General features: G+C 37.6%; 1 protein-coding gene across 1 annotated transcript; it reads left to right on the forward strand.

The window, feature by feature from the left end:
- Window positions 1-1,685: 1,685 nt before the first annotated feature.
- On the forward strand, window positions 1,686-2,312 carry LOC141685024 (uncharacterized). Its single transcript, XM_074490149.1, has one exon. The coding sequence runs from the start codon at window positions 1,686-1,688 to the stop codon at window positions 2,310-2,312; it is 627 nt and encodes a 208-aa protein (XP_074346250.1).
- The last annotated feature ends 14,869 nt before the right edge of the window (window positions 2,313-17,181 follow it).

A 17,181-nucleotide genomic window follows, 5' to 3' on the forward strand; every position in this document is an offset into this window, starting at 1 on the left:
AGGAAGGAGTGAAATTTTACAGAGCCTAGAAAGTAACCCCAAGGTGGATGCTCCTCAAAGACAGGATGCGCCCTTGGAGAGTGAAAATGAACATGAGGTTGATGCTTCTCAGAAGAAGGACGCGCCCTCCATGTTTGTGAAGAATAATGCTCCTTCAATTGAGGACGCATCCTCAATACCTATAATGTATAAAACTATACCTTTTCATGAGGTGGATGCTCCCATCTGTAGGGACACTCAAACGCAAGAATGGAAGTCGAAGACCCCCGGGACTTTGATTTCGATCTGGATCCTAGGATCCCTATGCCTGTTGAGAAAACGGGGCCGGTTGATGACATAATACCTGTTCCAATTGATAAAGATGATCCAAGCAAGATTTTGAAGGTGTGATCTCAGTTAAGTTTTGAGATGAGAGAAAGGCTCACCCATTTTTTGATTAAAAATCTTGACGTATTTGCATGGAGTCATTCAAACATGGTTGGGATTGACCCAGGGGTAATGTGTCATCGATTGAACATCTTCCATAATTTTACGGGCATACGTCAAAAGCGTCGCCGGTAAGCGGAGAAAGGGCGATAGAGTTAAAAGAGGAGGTAGATCGACTGTTGGAAGTTGGGTTGATTAAGAAATCTTTCTACCCCGAGTGGCTTGCGAATTCGGTGCTTGTGAAAAAACCAAATGGGAAGTGGAGGACGTGTGTTGATTTCACGAATCGTAATAAAGCTTGTCCGAAAAATAGTTTTCTACTCCCACGAATTGGTCAGCTGGTCGACGTGACTGCAGGGCATGCCTTGTTAAGCTTCATGGATGGATACTACGGTTACAATCAAATTCCTATGTATGGCCCCGATCAGGAACATACATCCTTCATCACTGATAGGGGGTTATATTGCTATATAGGGATGCCATTTGGATTGATCAATGCGGGTATGACCTACCAACGGTTGGTGAACATGATGTTCAAGAATCATATTGGAAGGACTATGGAAGTATATGTAGATGATATGTTGGTAAAACCGAAGGAAGCAAATGATCATATCAAGCACTTGATGGAAATGTTTAACATTCTAAGGAGGTTTCGTATGAAGTTTAATCCACATAAGTGCGTGTTCGGTGTTGAGTCAGGCAAGTTTCTCGGGTTTATTTTCAATCATAGAGGAATTGAAGCTAACCCTGCGAAAATCAAGGCACTGCTGGACATGAAGTCTCCCATAAGTGTGAAGCAGGTGCAAAGCTTAACTGGAAGAATCATCGCGTTGAATCGATTCATTTCTAAATCATCTGACAGAAGTAAGGAATTCTTTAAGGCGATTAAAGTGGCAGGGAAAGACTTTGTGTGGAAATCAGAATGTGAGGAAGCTTTCAGGATGATCAAGGAGCAACTGGGGAACCCTCCCATGTTGTCAAAACCGTTGGATGGGGAGTCTCTGATCCTATACCTTGAAGTCTCGGAGTATTCAATTAGCGCAGTATTGGTGAGAGAAGAGGATGCGCAACAATTACCAGTATATTATGTGAGCAGATGGTTGCACGATGCTGAGACTCGCTGTACCAGTATGGAAAAGCTGGTTTATGCCTTAATTCTCGCATCAAGAAGGCTACGCCCATATATCCAAGCTCATAGAATTAAAGTCCGTACAACATATCCTCTACGGCAAGTCCTCCATAAACCATAATCGTCAGGGATGATGATGAAATGGGCCGTGGAGTTGGGACAGTTTGACTTGGAATACATGCCTCGCACGGCGATCAAAGGACAAGCCCTAGCTGATTTCTTACTAGAATTTGATTCTGAAGTTGACGATAAGGCTTTGATGGTGTTGCATCCGTCTTATCCTAAAGAAGTTTCGGAAGAGCTCCCACATCCATGGTGGATTTTACATGTGGATGGAGCAGTTAATAATGGAGAAGCAGGCGCGGTCATAGTGCTTGTATCTCCGGAGGGCCATCATATGATGAGCGCAATTCACTTTAAATTCTATACGACAAATAATGATGCGGAATATCAAGCACTGATTAATGGCCTAAAAATTTCTTTGGAAATAGGAGTGCGAAATCTGATTGCAAAGAGTGACTCAGAGTTGGTGGTCAACCAGGTGAATGGGGGGTTTCAAGCTCGAGGACCGCGAACAAAATTGTATTTGAGGTACACGCAGCGCCTGATTGGAAGGTTTAAAGAGGTTTGTCTGGAATGTATACCGCAGGAAAAGAACAACAATGTGAATGTTCTGGCAAAAATGGGATCCCAGCAGGAGGCTGTGTTATTGGGATCTATACCCTTAGAAATCCAGGAGATTCCTAGTATCCCATAAGTAGAGGTGATACAAGTAGATGAGGCTCCCAAGAAAATATGGATGACGCCCATTCTTGCCTATATTCGCAAGGAAACACTTCTTGAGGATAAGTCCAAGGCTCGACGACTCCGCTACCAGGCTGTAAGGTATGTGGTGTATGATGAAGTATTATATAAGAGAGGCTTCAATCAAGCGTTGCTCAGATGTGTCGATGAAGAAGATGGATATTACATCTTGAGGGATGTACATGAAGGAATTTGTGGTAATCACTCAGGGGTAACTCATTGGCAATGAAAGTTTTACGCCAAGGTTATTATTGGCCTACGATTAAGAAGGATGCCGTGAATTTTATTAGAGCATTCGATCGCTTCCAATGCTTTGTGAATTACTCATCTATGCCAGCGACGCTCTTGACACCTATGGGGAGCCCATGGCCATTTTCCATGTGGGGGATTGATCTTATTGGAGAGTTACCCAAGGCTAAATGAGATGTCAAGTTTGCATTGGTTGCGTGTGATTACTTCACTAAGTGGGCAGAAGCTATGTCACTGACGACTATCACCGCGAAGAAAATTAAAGACTTTGTCTTCAACTCCATTGTGTATAGGTTTGGAATTCATTATAAACTTATTTCTGACAACGGAAAGTAGTTTGATAGCAAGGAGCTGCGACAGTTGTGTGAGGATTTGAAGATTAAGAAGGAATTTGCAGCGGTTTATCATCCTCAGAGTAATGGACAAACGGAGGTCGTAAATAAAATAATAAAGCATACCCTCAAGACCAAACTGGAGGAGCGCAAAGGGAATTGGCTCGAGGAACTCCCAAAAATGTTGTGGTCCTACAACACTACTCCAAGATCTACTACGGGAGAATCTCCCTTTATGCTCACTTACGGGTACGAAGCTATGGTTCCTGTGGAAGTTGGTTCAGGATCGCTTCGTAGGGATCATTACAAGGAGGAAGATGCAGAAGTTAACCAGAGGCTTCACCTGGACCTTTTGGAGGAAACAAGGGAGACTTCCCAGTTAAGGCTCGCGGCATACCAACAGCGTGCTGCAATGTACTACAACAAAAAGGTAAAGGAATAGCTGCTGAAGGTAGGGGATATGGTGCTTAGGAAGGTAATTCCAAACACAAAAAATCCCCAGCACGTAGTGTTTGGAGATAATTGGGAAGGACCATACAAGATAAAAACAATCTTATGGAAGGGGACTTATCATCTTGAAGACTTGGAAGGGAAGTTGGTTTCGCAAGCATGGAATGCGGAGCATCTCCGAAAGTATTATTAGTAAGGCACGACTTTGGCCCCTTACATATCATGTTTACATTTTCAGTTATATACTTAGGGTTGTGCCCGAATCATAGACTAGAAGCAATGTAATTCCTCCTAGCCTAGGGAGTAGTGCATGTACTATCTATCTTAGAATTAGTTGAAGGATCGTATTATTGAATAAATTCCCCACAGAGCATGATAGCCGTGGGACTGGTGCACTTTTGACACTAGAGCACGTCTGTCACTACTCTGGCTAATATAAAACAAAGGGAGAACGAAAGCTTGACATCTTACTTTAAAAGGGAGAGGCTCTTCGGACAAAGCTTTGAAAAGGTTTTTGATAGCAGGTCTAAGGGTTGGCTTAGATTTCTGGAAACATTTGTAGGGAAAAGATCTGACTACATTGGCAGATGTCTTTGCTTTGGCAGAATCATTCAAAGCCATAGAACAATCTTTGGCAGAGGTGCAACCGACTTTACAAACAAACCAGAGAGGCAGAGCAAAGAAGAGGGATAGATCTCCGAATGCAAGATATCGAAGATTGAGTCGAAGCTTGAATCAGGTAAGTGCTATGATTGTAAGGAGGGAATGGAGCCCTCCCTCAAGTTATGACAACAGAACTAGCGGGTACACCTCTTTGGATGCATCGGTTGAGCACATCTTTGAGGTAAACAAGAACGGTGGACTTTTTAGAAAACCAGAGGCTCTGTCGTCTTGGCAAAGTAAAAATAAGAAGAAGTACTATGAATATCATGAATCATCCGGACACAACACACATGAGTGTCGACAACTAAAGAATGAAATCGAAGCTCTAATTAAGGAAGGATATCTTGGCGAGTGGGTAGTGAAGGAAGTAATGAGGCATAAAAATGGTGTCGACAAAGCAAAGGAAGAAGGAGGTCATACCCCTCGAGGGCCTAACAACAAAACTCTGGAAGAAAACAAGTTTATCAGGGATGGCAGCATCCGAGCAATATACGGAGAAGATCCTGGGATGGAATGCAGTAATAAAGCCTTGGAAAGATATGCAAGGGAAGCCCGGTTTAGACCACTGAATGACGTCCACAGGGTGGATACTCGGCCACCTAAAGTATTTAAGGGAGAATTCATGGATACCACCTTCAGGGAAGTAGATGCCAGGTGGGTATACCACTCCTACAATGATGTCTTGGTCATTTCTCTCCAAATCAGAACTAAAAACGTCTACAGAGCCTTCGTGGATAATGAAAGCTCAACAAACATCCTTTACTACAGCACCTTTAAGAAGATGGGATTACCTGATCGAGATATGTCAGGAGAGGATTCTTGGGTCTACGATTTCTCCGGTTAAGGAGTTAGAGTCATGGGATCAATTCGATTGCCATGCACCCTAGGAGAGAGTCCGCTATCCATAAAAAAGATGCTCGAGTTTAAGGTCCTAAATCAGGAGTCATCCCATAATATGCTTCTGGGACGACCTTTTCTCAGGAAAATGAGGGTCATCACTTCGATCCATCATCTTACCATCAAATTTCCAATCCCGGACGGAGTTGGCAGCATAAAAGGCTCTGTATATGACTCCCGGGAATGTTACAGATAAGCCATGAGGGGCTTTAGAAGAAAGGATGTCCAAGTCGGTGATACCTCAGATAATGAACTGGAGAAAAGTATCGAACAGCCAATCGAGGAGATTCGTATCATTACACTCTTTGTCCCTTTTAGTGCGAACCTTATCGCGATTATTATAGATCATTATTAGGACGCTTTATGTCACGGTCCTTAAGTTGCGTAGACGTACCATTACACTTCACACACAATCCTGTTCTTATCGTCAAGTATTGCTAACACGGGGTTATTACTAATCTTACCTTCATTTTTGAAAATCTTATTCCTCGAATTCATACATGCCTGGTCTTTCCCGAATTTATTAGTACCTATCCCGATAATGTTTCATAGAAGCGTACCTCATTAATCACGTTGGTATCTCTATTATCGTTCTTGTATAACCATGTTAAAGATTCTTATGATAATAACTAAACATGATATTCTCTTTTTAAAACAACTTACTCATCACGATGCTCCGATTGCACCAGCATAACACTGAGTTTTCAGTCTCATATTACAATAATCGATTCTCAAATATACCTCTCTTTGTTCGAAGGCAATCAGACTTGGAAGAATAATTTTCATGATATCAATGTAATTTAGACAATGTTAACAAGATTTCAAAATCAAATATCTGAAGAAATAATGAGCTCTGAATTAAAGAGTCACAATACTCAAAAGATTTATAACTTGGAAGAAGGAATACAACAAGGATTATCCTTCTCCTTAGAATTTTATATTATGATATTATAGAGAATATCCCTTAAAAGCAATGATTGCTGAATAATAACATCATACGAATGATATTTGTAAGATTTCCCCATTGAAAGAATAATTTTCTTTTTGAATAATGAAAGAATCTCGAATGAAGTCATCAACCAAAGGTTAACCATTAAGATCTCAAAATGATGCTATTTTGAAAGAAGGAATTCTATCCAATAATTAACAAATAAGGAAGTATATTATTCTTCAATCACTTTACGATTTTAAATGGATATTCGTTATATAAACGAAAGAATAGAACATTTCATGAATAAAATATTTCATAAAGCTAAATATGAATTCTCGTTTGAGTGGGCGACCTAGTTAGGTCTCAATTAAATCATTCTTTGAAAATTTCATCAACAATTAAATTTTGCATATATAATGCACTCTGTAAAACAAAAAAAATTGATTGGAAGTGGAGCTAGAAAAATAATAACTAGTCCATATCAAGCAATATTATCAACCGACTAAGAAAATGGCCAGCTCAATCACATACCTACTAGCTAGGATGATTAGCTAGGCTTTCTTATTAATTAAATTTTGACTAGTTAGGATATTAACTAGTCGTTCATGAGAACATATGCAACTAAGCATATTTCAGTTTGTTCGAAAAAAGAAAATCTCAACATCGTAACCACTGAAGAAATTTGTGGCTACCTGGATGACGATTTCAAAATAAAGATTTTTCAAATTTGGACCGAGAAAGGCAATTATAACTCTGAATCGAGTGGTCTTGGCATCAGAACAATCGATAGCCTCTCATCAAATATTTCTTGCCAATAAAATGGTACACTCAGAGGTTCCCTCATCACATACTTTATCAGATTCTCAAATAGAATTGAATTCGAAATACCAATATCAAATTAATATCTTACTATGATTTCAAAGTTCAATATACAATTTCATCCCGATTAGAAGAAAAGAATTCCCAAGGAATCCACAGATATAAGATCATCCATATTTTTATCAATTTGTCAGATATTTACGATCTCGACTGAGACGCGTAAGTATGAAAGAAGAATCAAATAAAGATATTCATTATGAATATTCGTCGATGAATTGAGAAAAATTTATTTAAAATTCCTTAGATAATTGAAATAATGTTTAAATAGCTCTGAACCGAACAAGAAGATCATAATCTATAAATGAAAGCTCATGGATTAACTAAAGAAATTGAACAAGTCCTGATACGGAGAAAAACTATTCAAGATGGTCACATCAGAAGTTCAAAGTAGGGAACTAAAAGGATTGCCTGATAGGACTTATCAAGGCAATACAAATGATAAATAGTTTGGAGGGAGTAGTGTAACGGTGAGTAGATGCCAAAATAATTCACTGATTATCCTAACCCTCGTCATTATCCGTCCGAGGATGATCCCATCTCTTCATTTTTTCAATTTCATGTTTTAACTAGTGTCTTCCTCAATTATCATTTTAAAGTCACTTACTAACTTGACTTTCGTAAGTATATCTGTCATTCCGGTGTTTTACCTCGAAGTCCTTTCTCAGAATGATTCCAACAGTATTTGTTAAGCCGATAGGGGCCTGCTACACACATTCGTTACTAATTACATGTGGCCAGTTCCCCTGGGAACAGATCAAAGAGATCTCTCAGGAGTCTCAATGCAGTCCATAAGTTCGGTGGCATGTGTGTGTAATTGAGCATACGTTATCAAATATATTAGAGGTCTACGAGTATATATACGTAGTCACTGACATCATATCTACCGAAGAATTCCGCTCTATACTCACTGGTCTATCCTTTTAAAAGGTTTAAGATCGAACCATCGCTCTTTGTAATCTTACGCCATTTAATTTTAGACATGCCATCAATTCTTGATGCTCTTGATCTCTAAGCTAAACCATCATAACCTTACATATTAAGCACACTAATAATATCATGTAGTGTACTTATCTTATGATGACATTTGTAATTTACATTCAAATCTTCCTTAATGGAAATAAAAATCCTCAAGGGTATATCAGACACTATCTCTACTGAATTCGTTATTTATACGGTATTCAAATCCTCATTGGTAAAATGACACCTTCAATTAGATGGGTAGTAATCTCAAATGTTATATTAATAATTAGACTTCATGGTTCTCACATGTGATGCCCCTTTATGGGAAACCTATAAAGAACTACGAGTAACAAAGCTCATGTTGTCCAAATGAACATATGGTGTTAATAATACCGTCTTTACCCCCAAATGCCCTAGAGACTCAGCTCCGAGTTCTACATTCACATCTTTGCCAAATCATATTTGATTCTAATTTTTCTTCTCATCATTCCAATAATCTCCAATGGTCCTATTAGTCATGCTTTAATACCTCAAATATACACTTATCCTAACCTACACATTGGGGCTACATCCGGTAGTCCAATGATGAACTCTATATGAGCTCTTACACAATCTCGTATTTAGACAAACTCCTAACACTCACGTCTCTGAGTACTATAACTTATTGCTCTGATACCATTTCTGTAACTCCCCCAAATCCGGGGTCAGGAATCTGGGTTGTCACGCCATTCTTCACTCATGTATAACTTGTATTGATTCAATAATCCAATAGACCCCAATCTCACGCACACACACACACAAGTTATAGCCTTAGAAATGATGTACAAAATGTAATCTTCTTTTATTACACTCAAATATACTTTACAGGATCTTAAACAATTATTCGTAACCTCTACATGAAGTTACAATAATTACTACTAACATCTTATACCTATCTGGATAATCCAGTCCACCTGAGACAAAACTGTAAGGGATTCTCCCCACAATTTCAAGTGACTAAGTCCCACGCCGACATACTGGTAATCTATTGTATTGTGACATTTAAAAGAAAGCAAGAGTGAGCAATATTGCTCAGCCATAATAATCAACAGTATGAAAAGACTGTTAAATAAATTATATTAATCTGTATAAGAATATGTATTTATACGAAGTAGTTTTCTTGGAGATACACACCTCTTTTCAAAAAAATTCTTTGATTGACTTTTTATCCTGCAAATACCTTAATGGTAAACCCAACACCTAGGCTTGGGTTACGGTATTGTATCTCAATTCCAATTGGAAGAATATGACATTCACTGGAGCCACCGCATACGATGATCAGTCGTAATACGGAAAATATTGACCTTTTCTACTAGTAGAAGGATGACACCTTCATATCCCGGTTATCATCCTTGCCGCATTCGGGTTACGTGTCCCATTTTGGGTGTAAACATACTTCACAAGTTCCTGAGTACACAGAGTACCTTCGCCTGCGGTACCTTTGGTAGTCTCCCTAATACACATAATACTAGAGTCTACCCCTCCAAGTCCTTTGAAGAATCCTATCATATCTCGAGAACTCGAACCACATCGAAGTTCCCCAAGCATTTTGCTTGTTGATGGAAACAACTCATCTCATATGTATATATATATGTACTTCCGAGAATTTTCGGAGGAAGTACTAAGGTAATGTGAGTTGACTGTTGTCAACAGATAATTAAATGAGGGGGAGTTTCTTTGAAACTATAGTCAAAATATTTAAAGTATGTCGAGATAATATTCTTCGACGATCCGAAAGTATTAGAATGATTTTTTGAATCTTCAGGATATATTTAAAAATAGGTTTTATGAATTTAAAATCATATTAGATCATTTAATAAATATCTAATAATTAAATAATAATTATTTAATGATTAAACCTCGAATAGTTATTTTTTAAAAGAATATTTGAAATAATATTTCTTAACTAATTTATGTTTAAATAATTAAAGTAATCTTTAATAGATATAAGTAATCGAGTTTAAAATAAATAATTGTTGGAGTATACTTCTCCTATTTAAAATGAATATCCGAAATAATATTCATTGTTTGAGTGATTAAATATAGTTGAGGGAATACGATCTTTGGAAATCATTTAAAATAAATTCGAGGTATTTAATACTTCGTAAGTGGACATCGAATCCCTTGGAATAAAATAAATACAGACTTTTGATCGTCCAAAACATCACCGGGATGATTCCCGGATTTTACTATAATGTATATACCGTTCGACTCTCGGTCTACAATATACATGTCACGCTACTCGCTAGCGTTAAAATTTCTTAAATATAACAACTCCGGAATACTTCCGGGTTTTTATAAACTTACACCGACCAATCCTCGATCTAAATATATCGTTTTAAATCTGGTACTTTTATTATACCAAAATCATCATATCTTATGATTCAATATATAACAATTTGTGAAATCACCATAAAATATTTATCATGCATATATTTCAGTATTTAAAAGCAATCACAACACAACAGTTCTTAAAAGGTAGGGTTTGAAAACTTGCCTAGAGTCCAAGATACGTTTTCCGACTTCATCTCGTTCCGGGTTTCTAACCAATAAATATCATAATCTTAATCAGTATTCCTAATCCCATCACGGAATTATATTTCTAATAAATACAATACTTCATATTTTTCAATATTTGACCGCCTCAAAATAAGTGTCAATCCTTGGTGGAAACGGACGGTCAAAGTGGTCTTCTAGAGTTGACTTTACCAAATGTTTCCATTACGTGACTCGCACTCTACCATTTTTAATAAATCAAAAAATAAATATTTTAATACGAAACCACCTCGAGGAGGGTCTTAAGTTCTTTTACTATTTATCATAAAAGTTTCATTTTGATAAAATGAATTTAAATAGGTGAAAAGCATTTTAAAAGTTTGGTCAACTACAGAGTTTTACTATTTATACCGCTCTCACTGAAACGTTGATTTCTCTCAAACCGTTAACTCAATTGACGCACCATTTTCACGTGCACGATATATACAAAATTTAGAACACATTATTTGAAAATTGTTTTATGGTAACAGGGGTGAAAATCCTGAAGTGGCAGTTTTCTAACAGTGGGTTGCGTTGGGTGTTTTTACTCCGCGAGACCTCGACTCCGATTTTTTTATAAAATTGAAAAATCAATATTTTTACTTGAAATTTTTATAGAAGTTAATAAACTCTATTTATTACTCTACTTTAAAATTTCATGTTTTTTAAATATTTTTAAGTCGATCTTTTATATTTACAAAGTTCGTAATTTGTAGCAGTTTTTGTCGCGCAAATCGTTGTTAGTAAAACAATCATAACTTTTGATTCGTAAATCAAAATCAAGAGATTCAAGCGCCTAAATGATTCTCATAACATTTTATATCATAATAAATTTTTATTATTCAAGAATATACAGTTTATACATTCTGTATTTCTGCAGAAACTTATGGTTACGTTTTGTTCATTTTAACGATGTTACGATTACGATCCGAGTTTTGTTTACGTTCTAAATCATCAACCAACTATCAAAAATCATCATACCATCATCTCAACACTAAATACTATCAATAATATCATGTTCTTAAGACAAAAATCATCAACCTTAATACGAACTAACTAAACATCAAGAAAATAACAAATCAAGTACCAAAACTAGGTTTACAACCAAGATCCTAAAGTTTCTTGAAACTTAAACCATAAATAAGGTTTGATCAAGGATGTATACCTTTCTTTAAAGCTTGAAATATGTTCTTCTTTATGGATACAAATTGGGAGGTCTTGGTTGTGATTAAGGATCCTAAATTATGCCATGAAAAATAAGAAAATAAAAAGAGATTTTCGGAGTTACTATTCAACACCAATTTTGAGCAAGGATTTGACTATGCTTTACTAATCAAATGGCCATGAAATTTTGAAAGTACCTTGTAAATGATATGAGGAATCTTTGGTTAATATTTGGTGATTTGTGAATGAGTAGAACATGAGATATGAAGTTTTCTTTCTTTGGTGTTCTTGAAAATCAGCACGGTGTTTTTGAAGAGAGAGAGAGAGAATGAGTTGTTTGGCTTGGATTCCTTTGGAAGTATTGAGTGATATATTTGATATTTATTGTGTATATATCTTAGACAAGTAAATCTTCATCATATCTTGCTAGCTTGGCTATTTTCCAAAGCTAGTTACTAGCTAACTACCACATTCACTATTCATGGCACTATTTGCTTAACTAGGTCACGATGCACTAGCTTGGTTACTATTTGGTTGTTAACCATGGTTAATTTCTTACCTTAGTTAGATTGTATGGTTAGCTTGGCTCGATATGTTTATTTATTCACTTACGCGCTCGCTCGGTCGCTTATTCGTTTACGTAATAAATCTTTTATAAGCGGTTCGCGAGGTAAATACTTTCTTATACGTCATTTACATTTTGAAGTCTCATACTTGGGCTTGAATTTGTAGGATTTTAGATTTATAATTGTATTGTGATCCTTGAATTCCTTTACGGTTCGTAGATACGGTCATTTTTCAAAGTTCATTTTCTTCGAAAACTAATAGCGTTTACATACAGTTATTTGGTACGTATAATCACAATATCAACTCGGAATCTTAAATTAAAAACTCGTATATGGCGTGGTCGCAAAAGTTTTTATTAAACCGCAAGGTTACTATTCATAAAGGTCTTTTACCGATGTCAAAAATTCGGGTTTTTACAGAAGTATTTAATGAAGTTAGAATTCCATGTTTATTCTCATATAAGTAATTCAATCTTAATTCTCTTAGTTAATGCTATTGAGTATAATCTCTTAGTTAAATCAAAACTCAAATTGTTATTTGTGTTAGCAGTGAGTGATAATCATACATTGTTGCATATGTACATAATCTGAACTTAACCTAAACCAGTCCCTGTGGGGACAAACTTGAACATGGCTGTGAGTAGAGAAAGGGTCGTAGCCTTGGACGAGGAATTGGATAGACTCTTGGATGTTGGATTAATCAGAGAATCTTTTTACCCGGAGTGGTTGGCAAATCCGGTGTTAGTGAAAAAACCTAATTGAAGTGGGGGACTTGTGTGGACTTCACAGAGCTAAACAAGGCTTGTCCAAATGATAGTTCCCCTTTTCCAAGAATTGATCAATTGGTTGATGCTACGACAAGGCATGCTTTGCTAAGTTTCATGGATGCATACTCTGGCTATAATCAAATTCCCATGTACGAACCTGACCAATAGCACACTTCTTTCATCACTGACAGAGGTCTCAATTGCTACATCGAAATGCCATTTGGCTTATCAATGCTGGGGAAACTTATCAAAGGCTGGTAAATAATATGTTTAAGCAGCAGATCGGGAAGACAATGGAAGTTTATGTAGATGATATGCTTGTGAAGTCTAAGATAACAGAGGATCATATAACAGATTTGGCTGAAATGTTCCACATTTGGAGAGGTATAAAATGAAGTTGAATCCTCATAAGTCTGTGTTTGGTGTGGAGTCAGGGAAATTCCTAGGGTTCATGATAAACCACCGAGGAATTGAGGAAAACCCCACAAAAATCAAAGCTCTGTTGGATATGAAATCTCCCACCAGCATTAAGCAAGTACAAAATCTGACTGGAAGAATTGTAGCTTTGAATCGATTTGTTTTAAGATCTTCAGATAGATGCAAGGAATTCTTTAAGGCAAATAAAGGCATGTGAAAAGATTTTGTGTGGACCTCGGAATATGAAGAAGTGTTTCATAAAATCAAAGAGCAGTTGGGGAACCCCCCTATGTTGGCAAAGCCTGAAGAAGGGGAGACATTGATCCTATACCTGGCAGTCTCAGAATACTCCATCAGTGCGGTTTTGGTGAGAGAGGAAGGGGGCCAACATGCACCAATGTACTATGTGAGTAAGAGATTGTTAGATGCAAAGACCAGATACACTAGCATGGAAAAATTAGTATACACCCTCATTCTTGTAGCACGAAAGCTAAGGCCATACTTCCAAGCTCATCGAATAGAGGTCCGTACGCCCTATCCTTTAAGGCACATCTTGCATAAGCCAGAGTCATCAGGAAGAATGCTAAAATGGACAGTAGAATTGGGATAATTCGATCTGGAATATTTCCCTTGTACAACAATTAAGGGGCATGCATTGACAGATTTCATACTTGAGTTTGATTCAAAAGTGGATGAGAAGGCTAAAGTATTGGCAAAACTGTACTCACAGGGGGGTGTCCCTGACCAAGTGAGAGAAGAGTTCCTACACCCTTGGTGGATTTTACATGTTGAGGGGCTGTTAATAATAATAGAGCTGGGGCCGGGGTTGTTTTGGTTACCCCAGAGAACATCACTTGATGAGTGCCTTTCACTTCAAGTTTTATGTCACCAACAATGACACCGAGTAGGAAGCTCTGATTAATGGTCTGAAGATAGCCTTAGAAGTGGGAGTTATAAATCTGATAGCCTGGAGCGACTCAGAGTTGGTAGTAAATCAAGTTAATGGAGGGTTCCAGGCCCGAGGCCCTCGAACTGAGTTATACATGAGGAGTGTGCAGCGTTTACTCCAAAGATTTGGAAGTGCCAAGTTGGAAGGCATGCCAAGAGAAGAAAATAGCATCGCAGATGCCTTGGATAAAATGGGTTCACAGATGGACAGTGTGTCACTAGGGCAAATTCCCTTGGGAATTCAAGAAATTCCAAGTATTCCAGAAGTAAATGTGTTTCAGATGCAAGAGATCCCACATGAGACTTGGATAACCTCTATTCACAACTATATCCGAGCAGGGACTTTGCCGGAAGACAAGCTACAGGCTCGATGCCTTCGTTATCAAGCTGCGAAGTACGTAGAGTATAATGGGGTGCTATATAAGAGAGGGTTTAATCAACCACTTTTATGATGTGTGGATCTGGAAGAAGGAAATTATATTTTGAGAGAAGTACACGAAGGTATTATGGAAACCACTTGGGGGGTGGTTCATTGGCATTAAAAGTCCTTAGACAGGAATATTATTGGCCAACCATGAAAGAAGATTCTTTCAAGTTTGTTAGGGCTTGTGATTGTTGCCAACGATTCGCTAATTATTCAAGCATCCCGACAACATCCATAACTTTGTTGGAAAGTCATTGGCCTTTCTTTATATGGGGAATTGACCTTATTGGAGAACTTCCCAAGGCCAAGGGGGTGTGAAGTACGTCGTGGTAGCTATTGATTATTTTACAAAGTGGGCGGAAGCTATGCCATTAGCCATAATCACAACTAAGAAAATCAAAGATTTCTTCTTCAATTCTATAGTCTGCAGATTTGGTATTCAGTATAAACGCATATCTGACAATGGGAAACAATTTGACAGTAAAGAGTTGAGAAAGATTTGCGAAGACTTGAACATCAAAAAAGATTTTGCTGCAGTCTATCACCCAAAAAGTAATGGCCATATTGAGGCCATAAACAAGATCATTAAGCATACTCTAAAGTCCAAGCTAGAGGAAAAGAAAGGAGATTGACCAGAACATATGCCAATGATTATTTGGTCTTATAATACAACTCCAAGATCGACTATGGGTGAGTCTTCTTTTATGCTAACCTATGGGTATGAGGCTATGATTCCCGTAGAAGTGGGAGCTGGATCGTTGTGAAGGGATTTATTCATTGAGGAAGATGTAGAGGTTAATCAAAGGCTCCACTTGGATTTGCTGGACGAAGCTAGAATGAATTCTTAGTTAAAACTTGTTGCATATCAACAGAGAATTGCAAGGTATTTCAGTAAGAAGGTGAAGTCTGTGCCTTATAAGGTGGGAAATCTTGTATTGCGTAAAGTCATGTCGAATACTAAAATAGCTCAGCATGGAGTGCTTGGAGCTAATTGGGAAGGACTATATAGGGTCAAAGCTATACTTTGAAAGGGGACTTATCGCTTGGAAGACTTGGATGGCAAGCTCATCCCCCGGGCTTGGAATGCAGAGCACTTGTGAAAATATTATCAGTAGGGTGCGGCCTTGGCCCCATCACTTCTATGATTGATTTTTATGCAATGTACTAGTAGCAAATAAATTCCTCCTCTAGGGGGTAGTATATATGACTACGAACCTTAGAACTAGCTGAAGGATTAAATTTCAAATAATTTCCCCATATAACATAGTAGCCATGGGACTGGTGTAATTCTTACACTAGAGCACATTATTAATAAAAGAAAAAGATATTTAGTTACATGTTTTTCAGAATATTGGAGTAAAACTATGCATCAGGCGCGCCCTAAGGGTAGAGGCAACTTAATGAACGCTACTTGTTAAAATTTTTACTCAAAAGATATGAGGATGCACCCTAGTGTTTAGTCTACAAAGTATAAAACTCATAAGGCATGTTACAAATTATAAAACAGAAAAAGTAGATAAATATTTTGAAATATGCCAAGCAAGTATGCTTTCAAGATAAAAATATTTCAATCAAGTACAAAGTCTGATGTTTATTTACAGGCGCTCACCGAATCGAAAGTGTCCTAGTGAATGATGAGGACGCGTCCTATGTATGGAAATATTTTAGAAAAATTCAATTGGGAAGTTTATAAAGGGAAAGCAAGTAAAACATTTGCAGAAAAAAGTAAAACAAAAATCAGCACAATATAGGGCGCGCCCTAGCGGCGGAGGCGCCTTGACAGGTTTATCATGGAAAATTTCCATGCAGGAGTAATAAAAAAATTACTTCTAGACCAAATATTTGTTATCTATGATCTAAAATGTTAGTACGCGCCTTATAGAAAGGAGTTCTATAAACTATAAGGCATGCCTTAACCATGAAGGTGCCCCATACATCTGGTACTTAGAAACTTTTGCATGCAAACACAAATTTTACCCTTATATACTTATTAAAAGACATGAAATTGGTAAGGATAACTGCAAAAAGGGGTAAAGCCAAATGATTGTCACAATGCAAAACAAAAAGTAGTAAAATACTTAGTCTTACAACTTTGAACAACATCAAAAGAGGGCTGGCTCCTCAAAGTATCAAAAGATTTAGTTCAAATAGGATTTAAACATAGCACAGAATCAGGGCGCGCCCTGAGAGTCACTGGTGAGAGGAATTGCTTGTAGAGGAACTGGGGATCAACCTCAGGCGCATCCTTGAAAGGTTCATCTGTAGGCACGCCTTCTTCTTCTTTCAGGCCAAGTTCAACCCTCTTCTCCTGAATCTCCTTAGCAAACTCTTTCTTGAACTCCGCCATTTCGACAACAGTTTCCTCGCCAAATTTTTTGAAGGTATATTCAGGATCATTCGCCATGAATCCAATCCTATAGAAATAGAAACCATTGGCAAAGGCTTCGCCTGTTATAATTCTTCTCTCCTTTATCCAACCATTCTTCTCTTGATCCTCAAGAAGCTCCACTCTCAGTTTTATCTCCACAAGCGGAGAGACTCAACTTTGTTGTTGGCAATGTCAAGTTGAGAAGTCAAGTTTGCCACTTCACCATTGAGAAA

Source organism: Apium graveolens, chromosome 9 (genome assembly GCF_009905375.1).
Source record: "Apium graveolens cultivar Ventura chromosome 9, ASM990537v1, whole genome shotgun sequence".
Lineage (NCBI taxonomy): Eukaryota > Viridiplantae > Streptophyta > Magnoliopsida > Apiales > Apiaceae > Apium > Apium graveolens.

Bases quoted from the DNA above. Each gene is read 5' to 3' on its own strand.
- LOC141685024 (XM_074490149.1), top strand. From the start codon at position 1,686: ATGATGATGAAATGGGCCGTGGAGTTGGGACAGTTTGACTTGGAATAC.